The 20,098-nt window shown below is 46.1% G+C and overlaps 1 protein-coding gene across 1 annotated transcript in view; it reads left to right on the top strand.

Moving 5' to 3' along the window:
- The first annotated feature begins 4,692 nt into the window (after positions 1-4,692).
- Positions 4,693-20,098, top strand: part of SDK2 (sidekick cell adhesion molecule 2) — a 453,394-nt gene continuing 437,988 nt past the window's right edge. Inside the window, exon 1 of the mRNA XM_021002493.2 lies at positions 4,693-5,136. Within this exon, the coding sequence (XP_020858152.1) occupies positions 5,073-5,136 (64 nt within the window). The 5' untranslated portion in view covers positions 4,693-5,072. The remainder of the gene's footprint in view (positions 5,137-20,098) is intronic.

Genomic DNA, 20,098 nt, shown 5'->3' with positions numbered 1-20,098 from the left:
GCTTGAACTAGGTTTGTGGCTGTGTGAATAGACAGAGGGGGACAGATGGGAGAGAGGTGGAGCTAGAAATAGCAGGATATGGCAACTGACTGGATATACAGGGCAAGAGAGTATGAGGAGTCAAAGATGGCAACAAAGTAGTCAACTAGTGAGGGAAGACTGGTAGGTCCTTGACAGAAATAGGGAAGTTCAGAAAACGGAGAGGTTGTGGAACAAAGATAATGTAATGAGATATTTTCATGTCTGCTAATTTAATTGGGAATCACTTTGTTTCACCTAAAACAAAAAAAGGGACAAGCTGGTCAATTACTCATTGGCTATTGCTCCAGAGTATAGAACCTACCATCCTGAGAGAATCTGCTGTAGCCATCAGGTGATCTAGGGGGCAGAGGCTAGGAATGCTTGTTATGAGGGGTGTAATTTTCCCAGTGGCATCTAGTAGATGTCTGGGGTAGAGTTCAGGATAAAAATGTCCTGAGGAGCTGACACTCAGCTCAGGAATGAAGAGGTTTGGCAGCTTGCATACAGAGTATCGAGGGATAAAAGAGGTAAGTTGTATTGAGGGCAGTTAGGTGGTACCAATAATACACAGAGCTCTGAGCCTGGAGTCAGAAAGCTGAGTCTTCCTGAGTTCAAATCCAGCCTTAGACACTAACTAGCTGTGTGATACTGGGCAAGTCATTTAACTCTGTTTCAGCTTCTTCATCTGTAAAATGAGCTAGGGAATCCCAAATGGGGTCACTACTGAAAAGCCACTGAACAACAACAGAATGAGGAGCCTGGAACAGATGATCTCTTCACCCATGAAATCGTACTTCATTGACAAATAGAATCCTATGAATATTATGCTCCACAAATAAAGTGTGTAGGATGCGAGGATGAGGAAGCAGCTCCTAGAGAGCTCAGTGTGTGTTACTTTCTGGAAAGTGTGATATCTTCCATACGCATTAAAGGTTTTGTGAATTTTGATGAAGATTAGTAGGAACTGCAGGGAGTTCTGGGTATTTTGTGGACAGAGGCTTAACTAATTTTTTTAGGACCTTATTCCAGAACTGTTTCCTCTGCACTTGCCCTCCTTTGCTCAAATTTACAGAAACCAACTATGTAACAACGACTCTGTTAGAAGTTAAAAATAGTGCTAGATATAGAATCAGAAAACCTAAGCTCAATTCCTGGCTTTGCCACTTGTTACCTATATGACCTTAGCTGCTGTTGCTCAGTCATTTCAGTTGTTTCTGAGTCTCTGTGATGCGATTTGGGGTTTTCTTGGCAAAGACACTGCAGTGGTTTTGCCATTTCTTTCTGCAGCTCATTTTACAGATGAGGAAACTGAGGTAAACAGGGTGAAGTGACTTACCCAGGGTCACACAGCTAGGAAGTATCTGAGGCAGGATTTGAACTCATAAGGATGAGTTCAACAATTTAGTATGTCTCTATTCTGAGGATTAGGCTTGGAATCCAGAACTCATCTTCCTGGTTTCAAATCCAGCCTCAGAAACTTACTAGCTGTGTGACCCTGGACAAGTCACTTCACCCTCTTTGCCTCAGTTTCCTCAGCTGTAAAATGAGCTGAAGAAAGAAATGGCAAAACCACTCCAGTATCTTTACCAAGAAAACTCCAAATGGGGTCATGAAGAGTTGCACCAGACTGAAGCACCTGAACAACAATGTGTTGAAAGAGTTTCTGGTTTGGCATAACTCTGGCTCTTCTACTTCTGAGTTGGGAGTACCTTAGATCCTGAAATGAACCGTTCTCCCATTCTCTCAAGACATGTCCCCAGTCTCCAAGTAAGTTTTTCTACTCTAGCATCTTTTGATGTTAAATGTCTGAAAAAGAATGGATAGATTTGGAGCATGACACCATGCTTAATGCCTACACTTTCAGACTAAAATCTGTTTCTGCCCACCATCAAACGCTAGTCTAGATCTAAGGGGCTCTGGTTGTTTGTTTCAGGGAGTTAAGGCATATAAGAATAAAGTCGCTGTGCAGTTCAGTTGTATGTTTGCTTGTGCAAGTAAGTGTATACTTGTGCCTTTTACTTTTTTCTGTGAACTTAGCTGTGATATTTCTATTGTTTCTTCCCTCAGCTGAGACAGAAGCACCTCAAGGATTTGTCTGTGTGAGTCAGTATCCTGGAACACACAAGGGTAGCCACACTTGGACCATGTCCAACAAAGGTCCTTGGTATCTTAGAGCCTAACTGTTTCAAGTTCAACTGCTCTGCCAGTTTGTATCTCTGAGCTGGGGTCGGGGAGAAACCTTTGAAGTCAGAGCCCTGAAAGACCACAGGCAAGGTGGTGCAGTGTGTACCTGACTGCTCTGAGGAGAGAATAGAGGACTTGCTGCATTCATGATCTTGCCCTTCCCCACCTTCCTCTCATGCAGTTACTAATCAGAGTTGGGTCGGGGTACTGGCAGCCAGGATGAGGTGAAGATTTAACGAGGAAGTTACCAGATTTGGTCTAAGTGAGAAGACTGGGGGACTGCAAAGAGGCCAAACTCCTGGGCTCAGGACCTTTGAGATTAAAGTAACAAAATGTTCTAGATCGGGAGTTCTAATGTTGTGTGTGTGTGTGAGATGGACTTCTTCGGCAGTTTGGCAAAGTCTAAGGTCCCCTTCTGATAATATTTCTTTTAAATACATAAAATATAGAGGATTACAAAGAATGCCAATTACATTGAAAGTTATATTAAAAAAATTTTTTTAAGTTCACGGACTCCAGGTAAAGAACCCCTGTTCAATGTGGAGACTAATTTCCCTTTGCCAGTGAAGGGAATTAGAACAGCTACTTTAGAAAAATAATTTTAGTGGTTAATTGGAGAATGGATCAGAATGGGGGTAAACACAAGGCAGGGAGACCAATTGAATAGTTATTGCTATAGTCCAGGTGAGAAGTGATGAGGAGGGAGGGAAAGGGGTCCAAAGAATGAGAGGCAGGACTAGATGGGGTGTCATACTCGGAGGGCAGAAAAGACAAAGAGTTCAGAGACTAGCCGCAGTGTACCTCCAGGCCACGCCGACACACACTGGTCCTTTGATTTGCAACAGAAATAGGCAGACACAGAGAACCAGTCCGGGTTTACCAGAGGAACTGCTACAGCGCCATCACCTGTTGAGACTTCCAAACAAGGTAAAGGGGACCTTCTCTCCACCCCCCCATCCCCCCACCCCGCCTCCCCAACCTAGCTCCCGGACGAGCAAACGCTTTGTGATGACTCAGGGTGGCTCTTTTGCTTTTTCCTGAGGGGAAGGGGGGCGGGGCACTAGGTGACCGAAGCTCCTGTGCCACGTTCTCGCGCCCCTTATGGAACCCAATCTTCTATTTTTCCTGTTCCCTTTCCAAGTGTTTCCAAACCTTTTTGAAGGGGCACAAGAGAACTCTGCTCCTGACCTTCCCCTTCGGTTTCCCCTACCCTGTTGGCCTTGGCTTGTCTCCGCCATGCCATTTCTTACCCAGGCATTAAGCCAGACTGGGCGTGTGTGAGGAGGTGGGTCCCCCCCTTAATGGACTCGGGCTGAAATTGGGGGAGGGGGGCATGCGAGGGGCCTGAAAGGGCGCCTGAGAGGGAGAGAATGGAAGTGGAGGTGATGTAGCACTCTCCCTGGGCTCGAAGTGCCCCACTGCACGCAAGCGGATTCCTGAGACGCGGGGGCCGTGGCACTGAAGACAGATTGTGTCTGTGCGGGGCTCATTCCGGGCCCCCGGCCCTCCTTCCTCCCTTCTCTGTGCGCGCAGGGTTGCTCTCCAGTCGTGGCCACAGGGTAGCGCTCGGCCCCCCTCTCCATCTCTCCCTCCGCCTCCGCCGCGCTCGTCCCCGGCTCGGGCTCCCCCCCGCCGCCGCTCCCGGCTCGGCAGAGACTCGAGCCCCAGCTCACACTGCAGCCGAGCCCAGGGAAGAGGAAGAGATCTGTTGGATAGGGCGAGTGGCTCCGCGGCAAGACCGAGCGGCGTTGGCCGGGGCCGCGGCGGCTCGGCGGCGGTGGGGACAAAGGTGCTTCTCCTCTTTCCCGGAGGGCACGGAGCCGGGGAGAGCCGGCTGCGCGCCTCGCAGACTGCAGCTTTGCCTTCTTTCCTGGATCTGTCCTCTCCGGCTGGGGCCAGAGACTCCGGAGGAGGGCAGAGCCGGCCGTCTCCAGGCCAGGCGGAGCGCTCAGTTTCCTGGGTGCCGGCAGGAGCGCGCCCCTCAGCCACACCAACTTCCCCTGGCAGCATCCGGGCTGGTCTGGACGTGGTGCAGCCGGAGCTCCGCACCGGGTTGCAGAACGTGCAAAGTTTGCTAGCCGGGTAGGCGTGGGGCGGAGAGCTTGCTCCCGGCGGCTTCGTTCGGCGTTACATCCACGGGTGAATTCTCTACTCCAAACGGGCTGAGGTGGGGGCGCAGGAAGAAAAAGGGAGAGAGTGTTTTAAGTCGTAGCGGTCTCTGCCCGACTTGATGCATTCTGCAAAGTTAAAGAAAGAGAAGAAAACTTGAAGACTTGGATCGATGTACTAACCTACCCCCAAGCCCTGGCACCCCTAAAACATCACCTTCACTCTCCACCCCACCGCCAGCCCCCCTCCCTTCCTCCCCTCCGGCTCTGGTAGCTGGGCCAAACATTTCAAACAGCGTGGACTTCGCCTGGAAATCCGAACCAGGGGGCGGGCGGCAGGCGGAGGGGGCGGGGGGCGGGCAACGTGGCCACTGGAGGAAGTTTCTTAAAGTTGTCCATTTCTCCCGGAGCTAAAGCTCAGGCTGCTACCCAGCCGGAGAGCAGCCTTGGTGGCACTGCCTTTTGCGGGAGAAGGGGACTGGAAAGGAAGTGCTCCTATCGGCCAGGGGGTAGGGGGCGGCTAACCCTCCCAGTCCTATCCAACCCCTTGTTGCTCTTTGTCTTCTGGGAGATTGATCTTGGAAGGGACAAGGGGGTCACCCGTTCTGCCCCTTCTCTCGATTAAACGGCCCAGAGGGCTGGGGCCCCCAGTTGATTTGCCGTGGGAAGAAGCCGCGGGGTGTCGGACCCCACGAGGATTATAAGACGTAAAGAGGCGAGGTGGGGAAACCCGGAGAGGCACCTCGACGTCCCAACACCATGCGAGGACTCCTGCTATGCACCCTGCTGATCCTGCTGCGGATCCGTGTAGCCGGAGCCCAAGGTAAGAAGGCACGTGGGGCTTGGGGGACCCAGCGATGGATTTAGTGGCAGCCGCAAAATCCACCCCTGGGCTTTCCGGGAGTATGAGACCCCTATTTGGGATGAAGAGATCTTTTGGGGGCGCCTGTAATAAAGGGAGATAACGAGATCAGAGAGCTAACAGAAGCTGAGACTTCACCGAGAGGTGGAGAGAAGAGCCGCTATCTCTGGATTGAACTGGACTGGGGCTGGGGGGTGGGGGGGCCGGGCAGGCTGAGAGATCGTGCTGCTCCCGGCTTCCGAATCCTCCCCCACTCCTCACCCCCCAGCCCCAGTTCGTTGTGTAGTTCTTCAGGGCTGGAGTTCACCCAAGACTGGAGAAGAACAGAGCTGGGGCAGAAGGGGCGAGTTTCTGCCTCTAACCTGATCAGAGCCTTCTTCCCGCTCTGCTCCCTGGGGCTGGGAGAGCTGGGATCTCCCTCTTCAGAGCTGTGTCTTCCTATCCTGTCGGACTGGGCAGGGGAAAACAACCTGTGAACAGCTTTACGACCTCTTTGTAGCCAGGCCACTGGATAGGTAGGAGGCATAAAAAGGGGGTGCGTCGGTTAGGTCCATTATATCAAAAGTCTGCCTCTTCCTCCATACTGTGAGTGTGATCCTTGTACGTACGTACTCCCACCCCTTCTCATCGACGTAGTATATGTTAGCTGAATCCACAGTATGTGACCTCAGTATTCACAATAGCTCTCCGCAGTTATATACATATATATGTATATGTGTGTGTATGTATGTGTGTGTGTGTGTGTGTGTGTGTGTGTGTGTGTGTGTATGTATACTGATGCATACAGCCACAACGTAGTTAGGGGTCTCTGAGAAACCTTTCCCCCACACCCACCTCGACATCATCCTACTCCCCCCGCCCTTTGCACTGTCTCCTGAGTTGCATTGGCCTTAGTGGATGTAGAAATCAACTGATCAACAAGTATTTATTAATTACTTCCCCTGTACTAGGTACATATTAATTTATGGGGTGGGAGGAGGAAGGATATGAGAAGTTTTGTCCTTGGTGTACCGTGGCCAGAGGAAGAACCCTAGCTCTCAGACTACTCCAGCATCTTTCTGGAGAAATGGGATGGGTGGGTGTGTCTGGTCTGGTGGAGGGTGTGTCAGTTGGGGATTAGTCTTAGTGTGCCTCCTTTCTCTCCTCGGTAAGGGAGGTGGTGTCTTTGAGGTGAACCTAGGAATGACTGAAGGGCATAAAGAGAAAAGAAAGTAAACAAAAAAAGAAAAAGCAGGAACCTTTAGCTCCTTGTTGCTTGACCTTGGGAGAAAGTATGAAGTACTGGTATGGGTTAAGGCCCAGTAGCAAGTATTTTAGACAAAAGGTAACTGGATACCTCCCCTGTGTCTGGCAGATCCCCGTTATAGCCCTTGTCCCTTCTTCTCCAGGGAAGAAACTGTGGATCCAAGGATGAGAGAGAGAGAAGGTAGCAAGTTAATGATGTTGTCCAAGGAGATCTAGGAATCTAGGAAGGAGCCAAGAGTTGACATAGAAAGCTTTCTCCTCTAGTCCTAACTATGATGAACTCATCTAGAATGAGAAGAGCTTAAATGGGAGGGGGGAATTGGACTTTTGTTCCCACTCCAAGGCCTCAATTACAATCCTTAAAAACAAAAACAAAACCAACTCTTGCCAAGAGCAAGTTGAGTGGCCTGGAGGATAAAGGACCATGGCTGGGAGGTGGAGAAAGGGGGGAAGGAATGGGGGTGGGGAAGTGGGGTCTTAATTATGCTGTGCTCAGTTTTGCCTCCTGACTGCTGCTTTGAATACTGCCGCTTACCACCTGGAAGGCAATGAAACAGACACCTCCCACAATCACCCCTGTGTGTTTCTTTGTTGTTCAGTTGTTTCTGTTTTCCCACTTAGGGCAAAGATACTAGCTTGGTTTGCCATTTCCTTCTCCAGCTCATCTTACAGATGAGGAAACTGAGGCAAACAGGGTTAAGTGACTTGCCCAGGATCACACAGCTAGTAAGTATCTGAGGCCATATTTGAACTCAGGAATACGAGTCTTTCTGATTCTAGGCCCTGCACTCTGCCTAGTCTGCCACCTGGCTGCCTATACCATCCTGCTTAGGTCATGTCCACTGGATTACCCAATAGTTCTAGGCTTCCAGATACAAGATGTAGAATCTTGAGGCTACCAGTTACCCCCATTCCTAGTACTACATGTATGTTCTAAACTACTCTGTAGCCCTTAAGCCATAATTGCCTCTCATATTAACCCCATTACTCTTTCAATATCCTTGACTACTATAAAAGGCTACCAGCCTTGGTTGTGTTGTGATCTTCTCAAACCCCTTTCTTGAAAGGCCGCCAAGGATAAAAGAACCAACCGTGGCTGGAGGAGGTTAGGATCTGTCTTGGGACACCAACCTGTGGCTTGGATTTTGTTCAGAAAACCCCCAAGGGCTAAGATCCCTGGGGAAGAGGCCCCCTCTTTCTAGCTCAAACTGCTTTACAGAGGTGAGATGACAAAGATACACCTGGAAACTGAGAAACTTATATGAGACACAGTGCCCTTCAGAAGCCCTCATTGTAGCCAACACATAGTCGATATTTAGTATGCGATTATTCCATGTCAAGCATTGTGTTAAGGGCTGGGGATTCAAAGAAAGACAAAAAAACAAAAACCAAAACCAAGGTCCTTGCCCTCAAGGAGCTTCTGTCCAAATGAGGGAGACAGTTTGCAAGGCCATTCTCAGAGTCCTCAGTCCCTATCCACTTCTAAGTCCTGGCCTCTTCCAGGTGTGCTCGTAATTTCTTCCTGATGTAGTGATGCCAAGCAGCTGCCACTCTTAATGCTTCCTCAAGGAGAGACTTTCCCTGTCAGAAGAGGTGAAGGTCTGATTGATTCACGATAGCTCCTGTTTCCCTTGGTTTCTACCTTTTTGAGTGCCTGACTCCCTGAATCCCCTGCTGCTCCATTTGTGTTCCCTGACTGAGAGTATTTTCCAGCATCAAAATGTTCGCTCTCCTTCCATTTGTCTTCAGAGTGGCATGCCTCCTTCCAGAGGAAATCAGGGAAACTTTGTTCCATCTCTGGGTTTGGCCAAAGGGCCTGATGAGTACCAGCACCGAGGTTCTTTACTCTTTTGTTTTTATGCTTAGTGAATGAAGTTTGAAATGGGAGTTACTATTAGGCACTGAGGGAGTAGACCAAGGAAAGAGAAAAGGAGTACCCCCCAGCCCTTCAAAATCACCCCATTGAAGAACTTGTGCACAGAAGCACACCTTCAGGGCTCAGGTAAAAGGAGGGGATGTGTCCCTTTTTGAACATTAAACTCAAATTTCTTTGTCACTTTAAGGTTTACAAAGCACTTCCCCCACAACTTCCCAGTGAATTAGGGATTGTAAGGAGGATTATCTCTACTACAAAAATGAAGAAACTGAGGCTAAGAGAATTTAGGTGAATGACTTTTACCTAGGGTAGTGGATCGATTGCCAGACATGGAGTCTCGAAGATTCATGTTCCTGAGTTCATATTTGGCTTCAGACACTTACTCAATGTGTGACCCTGGATAAGTCACTTAACCCTGTTTGCCTCAGTTTCCTCACCTGTAAAATGAGCTGGAGAAGGAAATGGCAAACCACTCCAGTATCTCTGCCAAGAAAACCTCAGCGGGGGTCATGAAGAAAAATGATGGAGCGACATCAAAGCTGGCTTCTAGGTCACACTGTCTCTTCAACATCTGACTTAGTTTCTCTCTCCACCTCAATCGCTGCTAGGTATCACTGGTTGGAATCACACCTCTGATACTTACTGGCTGGCTGACTCTAATTTGAATCCTCTGAGCTTCAGTTTCCTCATCTGTAAAGTAGATCTAATGCTACTTGCATATCCTAATTGTGGGGGCAGTTGTTTTGTAAACCTTAAGGTGCCAAAGTTAAAAATGGACACATCTCCCTTTCCCTGAAACATACTCACCTCTTGCTATGAGGCACTGTCTTGATCTCTGCAAGGTGACATTCACCTGGGTACTTGTTTTCACTTACCTTGATCTACCCAGAGCCTTACTCAATGCCTGATCATAACTTCTCTATAGTTCTTTAAGGTATAAGAGGCACATTTTTGAACGAATGAAAAATAAATCATCTATTTAGTGTTTGTTGTGTGCCAGGCACTGTGCTTACCATTTAGGTTACAAATAGAAAATTGAGACAGTCGCTGATGTTGACAAGTCACATTCTCATTAAGAGAGGTAAAGAACTGCAGGGCAGAAGGAAAGGCTCTACCATCTTACTGGAAGGATTGTTGTTGGGAACTCTCTGCTCATCTGTGCACCGTGAAGGGTCATGTCCCTGACCCACAATTGTTGGGAAGGGGGTAATGGGCCAGAGAGTCTCATTGGGAACCTTGGTTCCCTCCTACAGGGATGCGGATGAGAAGGATCATCCCACAGGTGGGAGGGGACATCTAGTATCAGCAACAAGGGCTGGATTGGGGTTGGGGGAGGGCTCCCTGCGGCCTGCTCTTGCTGGGATCCATTGGCATAGGGGTGTCAGTAGGGCAATTTCCTCATAGCAACCCTATGTGGTAACTAATATAAGTATTGCCAACTTCATTAGAGACAGAGACTGTGATGCCCATTGTATTACCAACAGCAAATATTGAAGCGAGGGCTCAGACCAGAGTCTTCAGAAGCCCAAATCCAGTTCTCCTTCCATTACTCTACCTTGGCTCTCATATTCAGGAGAGACAGAGTGAACAGAGAGTAGCAATCCTTTCAGCTTGATTCCACTACTTGGACCAGTCATGGGAGAGAGAATGCATACAGTTACCATCCAGTGACAAGGGGAGGGAGGGAAGGAAGGAAGCATTTAATAAGTGCCTATTGTGTACCAGGCACTGTGCTAAGCAGTTTACAAACACTATCTCACTACAGCCCTGGGAGGTAGTTGTTATTATTATCATCCCCATTTTTCATTTGAGGAAACTAAAGCAGGCAGAGGTTAATTGACTTGCCCAGGGTCACACAACTAGTAAGTGTCTGAGGTCAGATTTGAACTCATACCTTCCTGATTCCAGGCTCAGTGATCTATCCACCAAGACACTTAGCTGCCTAGGAAAGAGGGGCAGGAGGAGGGGGAGGGGAAAATAGAAGTCAGAAATAGTTTTGGAAAGCTGTAGCCAGAGATGCTCCTGATAAACTCCAAAGCAATAAAATTTATTGTTGGGAGCTAATCAAAATAAAAATCAAATGGCCCACAAGGGGGAAAAAAACCAAAGTTTAATTATAGAAGGTAGTTAAGCTGTAATTATTAATTACTGATGGAAAAAAAAATGCCTTATTGATTAGACCCTCTTGCTAATTAATGTGTGTGGGTAGGGCTTGCATCAGGCTAACCTGTCACATGTCTAATGTCCCCAAGCAGTGTTAGTTAGGGTATAGGGCCCCCAGCCCCTTTGCCATCCCTCTCTTCAGGATGGCTATCTTCACCAAACCTTGGTGGCATACTTGAGGATGGGGAATGGGAAATGGATCTGGCATTTTACTGATGGGGTTGGCCCAGTTTTGTTGGCAAAGGGAGTCACTGCCATTCCTCAGGTTACAAGAGATCAGTCAGGATGATATTGTTCAGTCTTTTTCAGTCATATCAGACTCTTCGTGACCCCATCTCCTTGGCAGAGATACTGGATCGGTTTGCCATTTCCTCCTCCAGCTCATTTTCCAGATGAGGAAACTAAAGCAAACAGGCTGAAGTGACTTGCCCAGGATCACACAGCTAGTAAATGTCTTAGGCCAGATTTGAACTCAGGAAGGTGTCTATCCACTCTATCTACTTTACCACCTAGCTTCCTGTTAGGATGATATATTATATCAAAACATCCTCTGGGGCAGAGAACCTTGAGCCTAAGCAAGGGAGGATGTCGCTCAAATAGTTTGCTGCAGACCTGTTTTTGTGAAAGCTCATGGACAGGGGAATCATAGGAGCATAGGACTCAGAGCCAAAGGGAGTCTTAAACGCCTCATTTTACTATTGAGGAAACCAAAGCCCAATGAGGGGCATTGACTTTCCCCGACGTCATCTACAAAGTAAATAGCAGAAACAGGCCTAGATCCCAGCTCCTCTGAGTACAAATCTATTGCTCTTTCCACTGCCCCACCCCCCACTCTGACTCCCAAAATAATGTATTGATCTTTAGGCTGCTATGCTGATGGCATGCCACGTTAAAATGCCTTTGGGGCCCTAGAGGTTTTAGGTAGAAGAGGAGAAAAAGCAAACCTAGTCTGTATCCCTGGAACAAAGGTGGGCATTCTTGGGCCTGTACTTTGGCCAAAGAGTTCCACGGACTGGCTGGAACGCACTGCTCTTGTGGCCTCCCTCCCAGCCCTCCAGGGGCAGGGTGGTATTGAGTTAGGGGGTGCACTGAGTATGACTGTGCTCTGTCTGAAGGGAATTTCCACTCCCTGCTCCCCCAGAGCATGTCGCCACAGATGGCTCCAGAGCAGCTTAAATCGGTAGGAATTAGTCATCGTAATTTGGGGCCTTGGGATGCCAGCAGCAGCTACTGCAGGCAGCAGCCCCAACCACCTCATCATGGAAATGAAAAAGAAAACAAGGCCCAGGGCTGGGGCTGGGACATCTTCTCCTGTGTCATTCAGGCCTTCTCTTTGGGGTCTCCCTTCCCCTTGGGCTCTGTAAAAGGTATGGAAAGGGAAGACTCTGCCTTGGGCACAGTTTTCTGGGCAGTTTTATTAGCTTGGGAGTTTGAAAGGGGAGAGCAATGAGAGGTGGAGTCTAAGGAATCAAAAACTACCATGAAAGTACCTGTGTATAGTTTTGCTGGAATGTTCCCTTTAACTGAGGTGGCGTGGCATTGGTGGGGAGAGAGACCCTCCAAAGCCAAACACAGCCCTGGTTTACTGAGCATTGGTGATGCTGGGTCGTAAAACCATTGAACAAAAGTGAACAAGTCTTTGTCCTTAAAAGTCTTATCTACACTATGTCAAGAATTGGTGGGTATGGAAACACCCTCCTGAAGAGCAGATTGCAACCCATTTATCACTTAGTGGATAAGTTAAAGAGTTTCTTGAGGTTCAGAGACTTGCTTATTGTAGTTAATTAGTATTAATTACATTAAACTAATTACATTAATTAATGAGTATGGGGCTTATTATAGTTAATGAGTCCTAGACACAGAATTTGAATCCAGATCTTCCTGAATACAAGATCTGCATTCTATCCTCTATAATGTGCAGACTTTTACAAGGGTCTTCTAATAAGTGAAATAATAAGACTTCACATTTCTATACTGCTTTTAGGTTTACAAAGCGTTTTTTCTCACACCAGTTCTATAAGGTAGGTAGCACATATATTATTGTACCCAATATACAGTTGGTGAAACTAAGGCTTAGAAAGATTAAGTGACTTGAATAAATCCCATAGTAAGTGACATTCCAAATTTAGGTGTCCTGATGATAGGTTCCATTTTTTTTCCTATTATACCACCATGCTACATTTACACAAGATGTCCCTTGTATTGAGGCAGGGATCTGAACTCTGTTCACTTTTTACAAGCCCATACCCTTTTCCTGGAAGAGCTATAGAACTGTGATTTGGTGTTTTCTTTTTTTTTTTTTTTTTGGTTAGGCAGTGGGGTTAAGTGACTTGCCCAGGGTCACACAGCTAGTACACGTCAAGTATCTGAGGCTAGATTTGAACTTAGGTCCTCCTGACTCTAAGGCCAGTGCTCAATCCACTGCACCATCTGGCTGCCCCTAGAACTGTGATTTGGGAAGAATCATTTTGGGGATGTACTCTCCTCTTGGCTTCTGCTTTGTCTGTGATGGAAAGACCTGAGAAGATTCCTCACCATTATCTTTGGTGGGGCTAAGGAGAACTTAGAAGAATCTCTCTCTCTCTCTCTCTCTCTCTCTCTCTCTCTCTCTCTCTCTCTCTCTCTCTCACTCTCTTTCTTTCTTCCTTCCTTTCTTCCTTTCTTTCTTTCTTTCTTTCTTTCTTTCTTTCTTTCTTTCTTTCTTTCTTTCTTTCTTTCTCTCTTTTTTTTTTTTTTTTTGTGAGGCAATTAGGATTAAGTGACTTGCCCAGAGTCACACAGCTAGTAAGTGTTACATGTCTGAGGCTAGATATGAACTCAGGTCCTCCTGACTCCCAGGCCAGTGCTCTATCCACTTCGCCATCTAGCTGCCCCTCCCTCTCTTTTTCAATGCCTGTCACTATTTGCTCAACCCCCGTAGTGTGTCTCTTGCATATTACTTTCTAGAATCCATCTTGAGATATCTGGACAAAGAGAGATAGGTCAAGACCAGCACTGAATACAGATGTGTAAGTAGGGCTGGAGTAAATGAATGGTTTCCTGTGGTATTTCAGATTAGTACCTTATTTTTCTGACCCTGCAGATCCTGCCTTGAGTTTCTTTCTATTCTAATTCTACTCAGATCTGCCCATTCCTCTGAGTACTTGAAGCCCCCTTACTCATAGCCTTTCCTATACATCCTAAGATCTTTATTGCCACAGTAGTTTGCTTTGTATACTTAATCCTTCTTTCTCATTTTTGACTCCTGTTGAGCTTCTAAATAGAGCTATTTACTTAACATATAAAATATAAGGATATCAGAGTGCTTAAAAGTTATCTGAGTAGAGACAACTTGATGGTGCTAAAAGCTCCTAATTCTAAACTAGTTACCTTGTAAAATATCATCTGGGAATGATGACAAGGTCATACAACCACTTACCGTCACAGTCCCACGACCTCCGACACAGTCGTGCCCAAGAGAATAGGGAAGGTCTTTGGAGGTATTGTTAGACAGCGTGATCTCTGCTCAGCATTTTGGTGTATGTTTTGCCCAAAACCTCAAGCAGAATATAGCATAGCCCAATGCACAATACACAGATATACAAGGAAAGCCACTCTGCTAACCAGACTCCCCAGAAGGACCCTTTGCTGTAAGAAGGTCTCACCAACATACACTTCTTCCTCCAAAAAATTCTGCAGAATTACAGAACAACCTATTACTAGCCCAGCAACTTGGGCTCTCCTTTTTTTTTTTTTTTGTTGTTGCTTCCATTTTGGAGTGGGTGGTCTAGTCCCCTCGTGAGAGCATTGGAAGCAGTTGCTTCTTCTTTCCTCCTCCCCTTCTTTTCGACTTTCCCCCTGTACTCTCTTCTCTGCTCACCAGTAGCTGGATGCACCAGAATAGTCTGGTGCTTTTAGAGTCATCTAGTACATTAGTGACTGGCCTGCCACAGACCTAGCAGCATGAGTTGCTTTTAGGCAGAACAGGGGGTATGGAGGAGAAGAAGGGAGATTAAAATTTGATGGTGCTTAGGAAGCTATTAGTAGCCCAAAGGGGTGATGAAAGTTTGATAAAGGAAGGAAATATTATTTGCAATAATGCAGACCATTTAGGAAGGTCAGTTTTGGTCTGTCATTCTCCATCTGTGGGGCATAGGTGGGCATGAGAGTAGTGCAACCCCCTTCTAGACGATAATTATAACAGTCACACGGTATTTTGAGGTTTATTTACATTTATTGTTGTTCAGTCATTTCTGACTCTTTCTGATTCCCTTTGGGGTTTTCTTGTCAAGATACAGGAGTGGTTTGCCATTTTCTTCTCCAGCTCATTTTACAGATGAGGAAACTGAGGCAAGCAGGATGAAATGATTTGCCCAGGTTCACACAGCTAGTAAGTGTCTGAGGGTGGACTTGAACTCAGGAAGATGAGTCTTCCTGACTCCAGGCCTGGCACTCTATCCATCGTGCTACCTGGCATTTATATTTGCATTATCTCATTTGATACTTAATGGTGTTCATAAGAGGTAAGTGATGCAGGTATTATACCCACTTTACAAATGAGGAAATAGGTTCAGAAAGCAACCTCCTGAAGTCTGCAGGTGTTTGAACCCCAGTCTTTTGACACCAAGTCCAGTGCTCTACCTGGGTATTTGTGTGGCTGGACAGAAGAGCCTTGGTTTTGCTTGGCGGGGGAAGGAGGTCATGCACACACAGTTTTACCTCTTCCAAGAGCGGTTTATTATCATGTTGAGGCATAGAAGGTACCACAGAACACAATCAGGTCTCATATCCAGGCACGACACCGAACGTGGTTGTGATTACCTCCCAACTTGGAGGGCTTCAGGGGCTGCAGACTCATTGATTGCCTCATCAAAATTAATGTGTTCTGCAGGATCATATGCAGAAGTCCCTACTCAATTCTGAGTCCCCTAAATAAACTTTGCAGATTTTTTTTCATTCTACACACAAAATAAATGCCGACCAAGCAGAGTTTACAAAGCATTCGAGTCTCTTTTGTATTGGGTGGCATTCCATCCACAAGAAGATCCTCCATCCAGCCTGTTTTCCTTCCTTCTCTTTTTGTTGTAGGTCTACACGTGTTCGTTACTGTGACCCCCTGGGTGCTTTTGAGCTTATACTGTGACACATGTGATTTGAATTCTCACAATATAAGAAAGCCAGGCCGTGGATCATGCCAGGCTTTTTCTGGCATTAAAAATAGACACATTTATAAAAAGTCAACATCAAAAGTGTCCCTTGTCTACCACCCTGTGTTTTTTTACCCGTAGGTAACTGCCTGCCTTGCTGAGCCCTGGCCCTGACTGTGGGGCTGTCTTGTGAGCCACAAACCACAGGGACCCCGGATCTGGCCTACAGAGCAGTAACAGACAGTATGCTGTAATGGGAAGAGAATAGAATCTAGAGTGAAGTGAATTCTGGGTTAAAATCCTGACTCCAAGCCTTATTGGGACAGTTAGGTGGGGCAGTGAATAGAGTGCTGGTCCTGGAGTCAGAAAGAACTGAGTTCAAATCCAGGCCTTAGATACTTACTAGCTATGTGACCCTAGGTAAGTCACTTAACCCTGTTTGCCGCAGTTTTCCATCTGTAAAATGAACTGGAGGAGGAAATGGCAAACCACTCCAGTATCTTTGCCAAGAAAACCACTTATGGGGTCATGAAAAGTAAGATACAGCTGAACAACAATAACCCTAGTGTGAGGCAGCTAGGTGGCACAGTGGATAGAATTCTGTCCTGGAGTCAGGAAGACTTGCATTCAAATTCAGCATCAGTTACTTTCTAGCTGTGGGACCATGGGCAAGTCACTTAACCTCTGTCTACCTCACTTTCCCCAACTGTACAATGGAGATAATAAGAGTGCCTATCTCCCAGAGTTGCTGTGAGGATCAAATGAGATATTTGTGAAGTCCTTAGCATTGTGCCTAATATAGAGTAAGAAAGAGCTTAATAAATGCTCGTTTCTTCCCTAGGAAAGTCACTTCATTCTCTGAGCCTCAGTTTACTTATCTGTAAAACAGATAATAATGCTTATTGCCTGGGGTTCTTCTTTGCCCTCTTTAGCAGTTAGATGAAGCCTATGAACCCCTTCTTAGAATATTTTAAATGCATAAAGTAAAATACATAGGATTACAAAGGAAAGCAATTTCATTAAAATATGATTATCAAGATATATTTTCTTTAAAATGTTCACAGACCCCAGGAACCCCTGATTTAAGAGGCAGCTAGTTAGCACAGTGGATAGTGTGCTGGAACTGGCGTCAGAAAGACCTGAGTTCAAATCCAGCCGTAGATAACTTACTAGTTGTATGACCCTGGGCCAGTCATTGAACCTCTTTCAGTCTCATGTTTGAATGGAGGTAATAAGATACCTGACTCCCAGGGTTGTTGTGAAGATCAAATGAGATAACATTTGTAAAACTCTTTGCAAACCTTAAAGTTCTCTATAAATGCTATATAAATGCATGATGGTGATTATGATGTCAAGGCTGTTATGAGGAAGCTATGAATATCATTATTATAAATCTTATAGTGATAATAGCTACCAATTATATAATACATTAAAGTTAAAAAAGTGCTCCATGAACACTATTTGATCTTTACAACCATATTGTGAAGTAAGTGCTACCATCTTTATTTTGTAGATGAGGAAACTGAGGCTGGGAAAGATTAAGTGACTTGCCCAAGATGCCATGGCTAGTAAGTGTCTGATGCTGGATTTGAACTTGGATCTTCCTGAGTCTAAGTCTAGCACTCTACCCATTGAGCCACTTAGTTGCCTACTTTAAGGCTCTCTAGAAATGCGAGTGGGGATCTAAGTTGACGGAGGGCTTGGCCATATGGTTCCCCCAAGTGTCATTTCTCTGGATCCTCTCCCCATTTCTCCTCTACCCTCTCCTCGGCTTTAGGACCAAGTCCTCACTGTTCCTGAGCTGTTTAGCTTGAGGGATCAGTGGCAGACCTGTGGCCCCTACTTCTCCCTCTTCCCACACTTGCTTCCCTTGACCTTCCCCCGGGCCTCCCAACCCCTGTCCGCACTTTGCCATTGACTCGGTGACCCAGCTAACCGCACTTCAGCTGGCAAGGGCACCAAGGGTGCAGAATTAAAAGGGTCAAACCATTCTCCTGTACTAATTATGGGGATTAGGATTCTGTGACTATGCTACAGGGCAGGAGCGAATGCAGAAAGTTTAAGGTGCATCTCGCACTTGAGAGAAGTGCTAATGGTGAAAGCTGAAGACAGAAGAGGGGTGTGAGATAACTGAGGGTGACAGGGAATGATGCTGGGCTGAGATGAGGCTGGCTCATGGTGCGCTGAGCGTGACAGTGCTGCCCCTCCAAAGTAGGCTGAGATGCTCCTTGCTTATGTGCAGAATGAAGATGTGGGTCTTCCGCCGTCCATGTAGATAATTAGTCGGAGTAAATGGACAAGGTAAAACAAGAGACAGTGAGATGGCACAGTGGATAAAGTGCTGGCCTGAAGTCAGGAAGACCTGAGTTCAACTCTAGCCTTAGAAACTTACTAGTTGTGGAACCTTGAGCAAATCATTTAACCACTGCCTGCCTCAGTTTTCTTATCTGTAAAATGGGGATAATAATAGCACCCACCTACCTACCAGGGTTATTGTGAAGATAAAGTAAGATATTTGTAAAGTGTTTAGTACAATGCCTGGCACATAGTAGGCATTATGTAAATGCTAGCTATTATTAATATTATTAAGGTACATGCTTAGGGTCCCTAGCTGCAATTGGCATTGAGTATGGGAGAAGAGGGGAGAGAGAGAGAGAGAGAGAGAGGGAGAGAGGGAAGGAGACAGGGAGGGAGGGAGGGAGGGAGACAGGGAGGGAGGGAGGGAGGGAGACAGGGAAGGAGGGAGGGAGAGAGAGAGAGAGAGAGAGAAAGAGAGAGAGCGCACACTCAGATATTGTTGTGGATTGTAGGTGTGTAGGTGGCAGGTATGAATGCACCAATGCACCACCTGGGGACCTGGGTTAGATACCTTATTTGTCAGTATCTGTGCTTTCCACTGATTCTTAGGTTTTAGGGATAAACAAAACCATAAGTCATGGAGCAGGGCCAGAACTCTGTGTTTATATAGACTGATTTTACTTCAGAGAGCTTCTCACTAAGTAACTCTTTTTGGTTTATGGCATCACAAAGGGTTTGCCCTTGGAATATCTGAATCTGGCTCATGTTTAGATATCAACAAAAAAGGGTGGTGGGTCTGAGCTCCCATACACTCATTCAGGCTGATAAAACACTGAATACAGAAAAAGGTTATTTTTTTTTAACCTGACAAAAATGCAAAGGACTCATACCCAAGCATATAAACAGTTGTGACAATTCTCTTTCCCTTTCCAATAAGCCCTACTAGTGCCATGGGGCATAAATGATTCTCTAAATTTATGCTGTCCCCCTGGATTGAAGTGTCCTTGCAAGGGAAAAGCATTCAGGGTTCATTACTGGGGAAATGACATCTTTTCCAGACCCTGCACAGTCCACCTAACTCACAGTACCAATGAAGGACAAGGTCTGGGTTTGCTCTTCCTTATCTTGCTTCCATCCTTTGTAGCTCACCATCTTCACTTTCTGCCAGGTCTGAAAACTTGGTCCCAGAACTCTTTCCCTGGGTCCAAGAGTTCTGACATAGGACACCTTTTGCTGGGCCAATAATTCTGCTCCTGAATTTTGTTCCCTGTGGCATGTGACTCTTGTTCTCTCTCCTCAGCCTCTCTTTTAAAAGCTTGGTCCAAAGATATAGCCCAGGTGTATGAACTAGCCATAAATCGACCTGTCATCCTTAATGTGATGTCAGTGGGGCAAACCAGAACCAGACTAGGAAATCACACTTTACCAAGGAGACTTCGTTACTTCCAGAACAAAGTCTTCACCTATAGACTCGTAGGGAGACATCAATAGCAAAACAAAATCATCAAGAGCGTTGCTCAGAGAAAGTAAATTACTTCTCCAAATTACTGAGCCTTTTAAGGGAGGGAGTTATGGCATAGCAATGAATTGGCAGGGCAATAATGAATCATAAAACCTCAGAGTCAGAAGGGACCTTAGTTGAATCTTTCACCTAATGCAGTAATTTCTTCAGAAATAATTCTAAATGTTGTCATCCATGATCTACTGAAAACCCTTTTAGTGATGAGATGCTAATTCCTATGAAAGATATCTTTCCACCTTCAGAAAACTCGAAATATTAGGAAATTCTTCCTTATGTGGCACCACTATTCCTCATTAGTCCTAATACCATCTTCTGAAATCACACAGAATAAGTCTTATCTGAAGGTATGCTGATAAATGTTTAACAACCAGCTCTGGAGGGGGGTGGGGCAGCATAGTGAGAGGAGAGTGGGGATTGGAAATGTCTGCAAGACACATTTTAAAATTTAATCTGAACTAACATTTTCTTCATCATTTTCTTAAGTCTAGAAATCAACACAACAGTAAATCAAGCCCAGATTTGTAGCTTTCCCCGCAAACTTTCTTAAGTCTAGACAATGAGTCCTTTTACTGGTTTCCAAGGGGCAAATGCTAACACTGATTTTTTTTTCCAGTGGTGGGGGAGGCAGTTGAGGTTAAGTGACTTGCCCAGGGTCACACAGCTAGTTAAGTGTGAGGTCAGATTTGAACTCAG

Source organism: Phascolarctos cinereus, unplaced genomic scaffold, assembly GCF_003287225.1.
Source record: "Phascolarctos cinereus isolate Bilbo 61053 unplaced genomic scaffold, phaCin_HiC Scaffold_5;HRSCAF=322, whole genome shotgun sequence".
Lineage (NCBI taxonomy): Eukaryota > Metazoa > Chordata > Mammalia > Diprotodontia > Phascolarctidae > Phascolarctos > Phascolarctos cinereus.
Note: the sequence above shows the minus strand (reverse complement) of the source record. Positions and strands in the feature narration are given on the sequence as shown.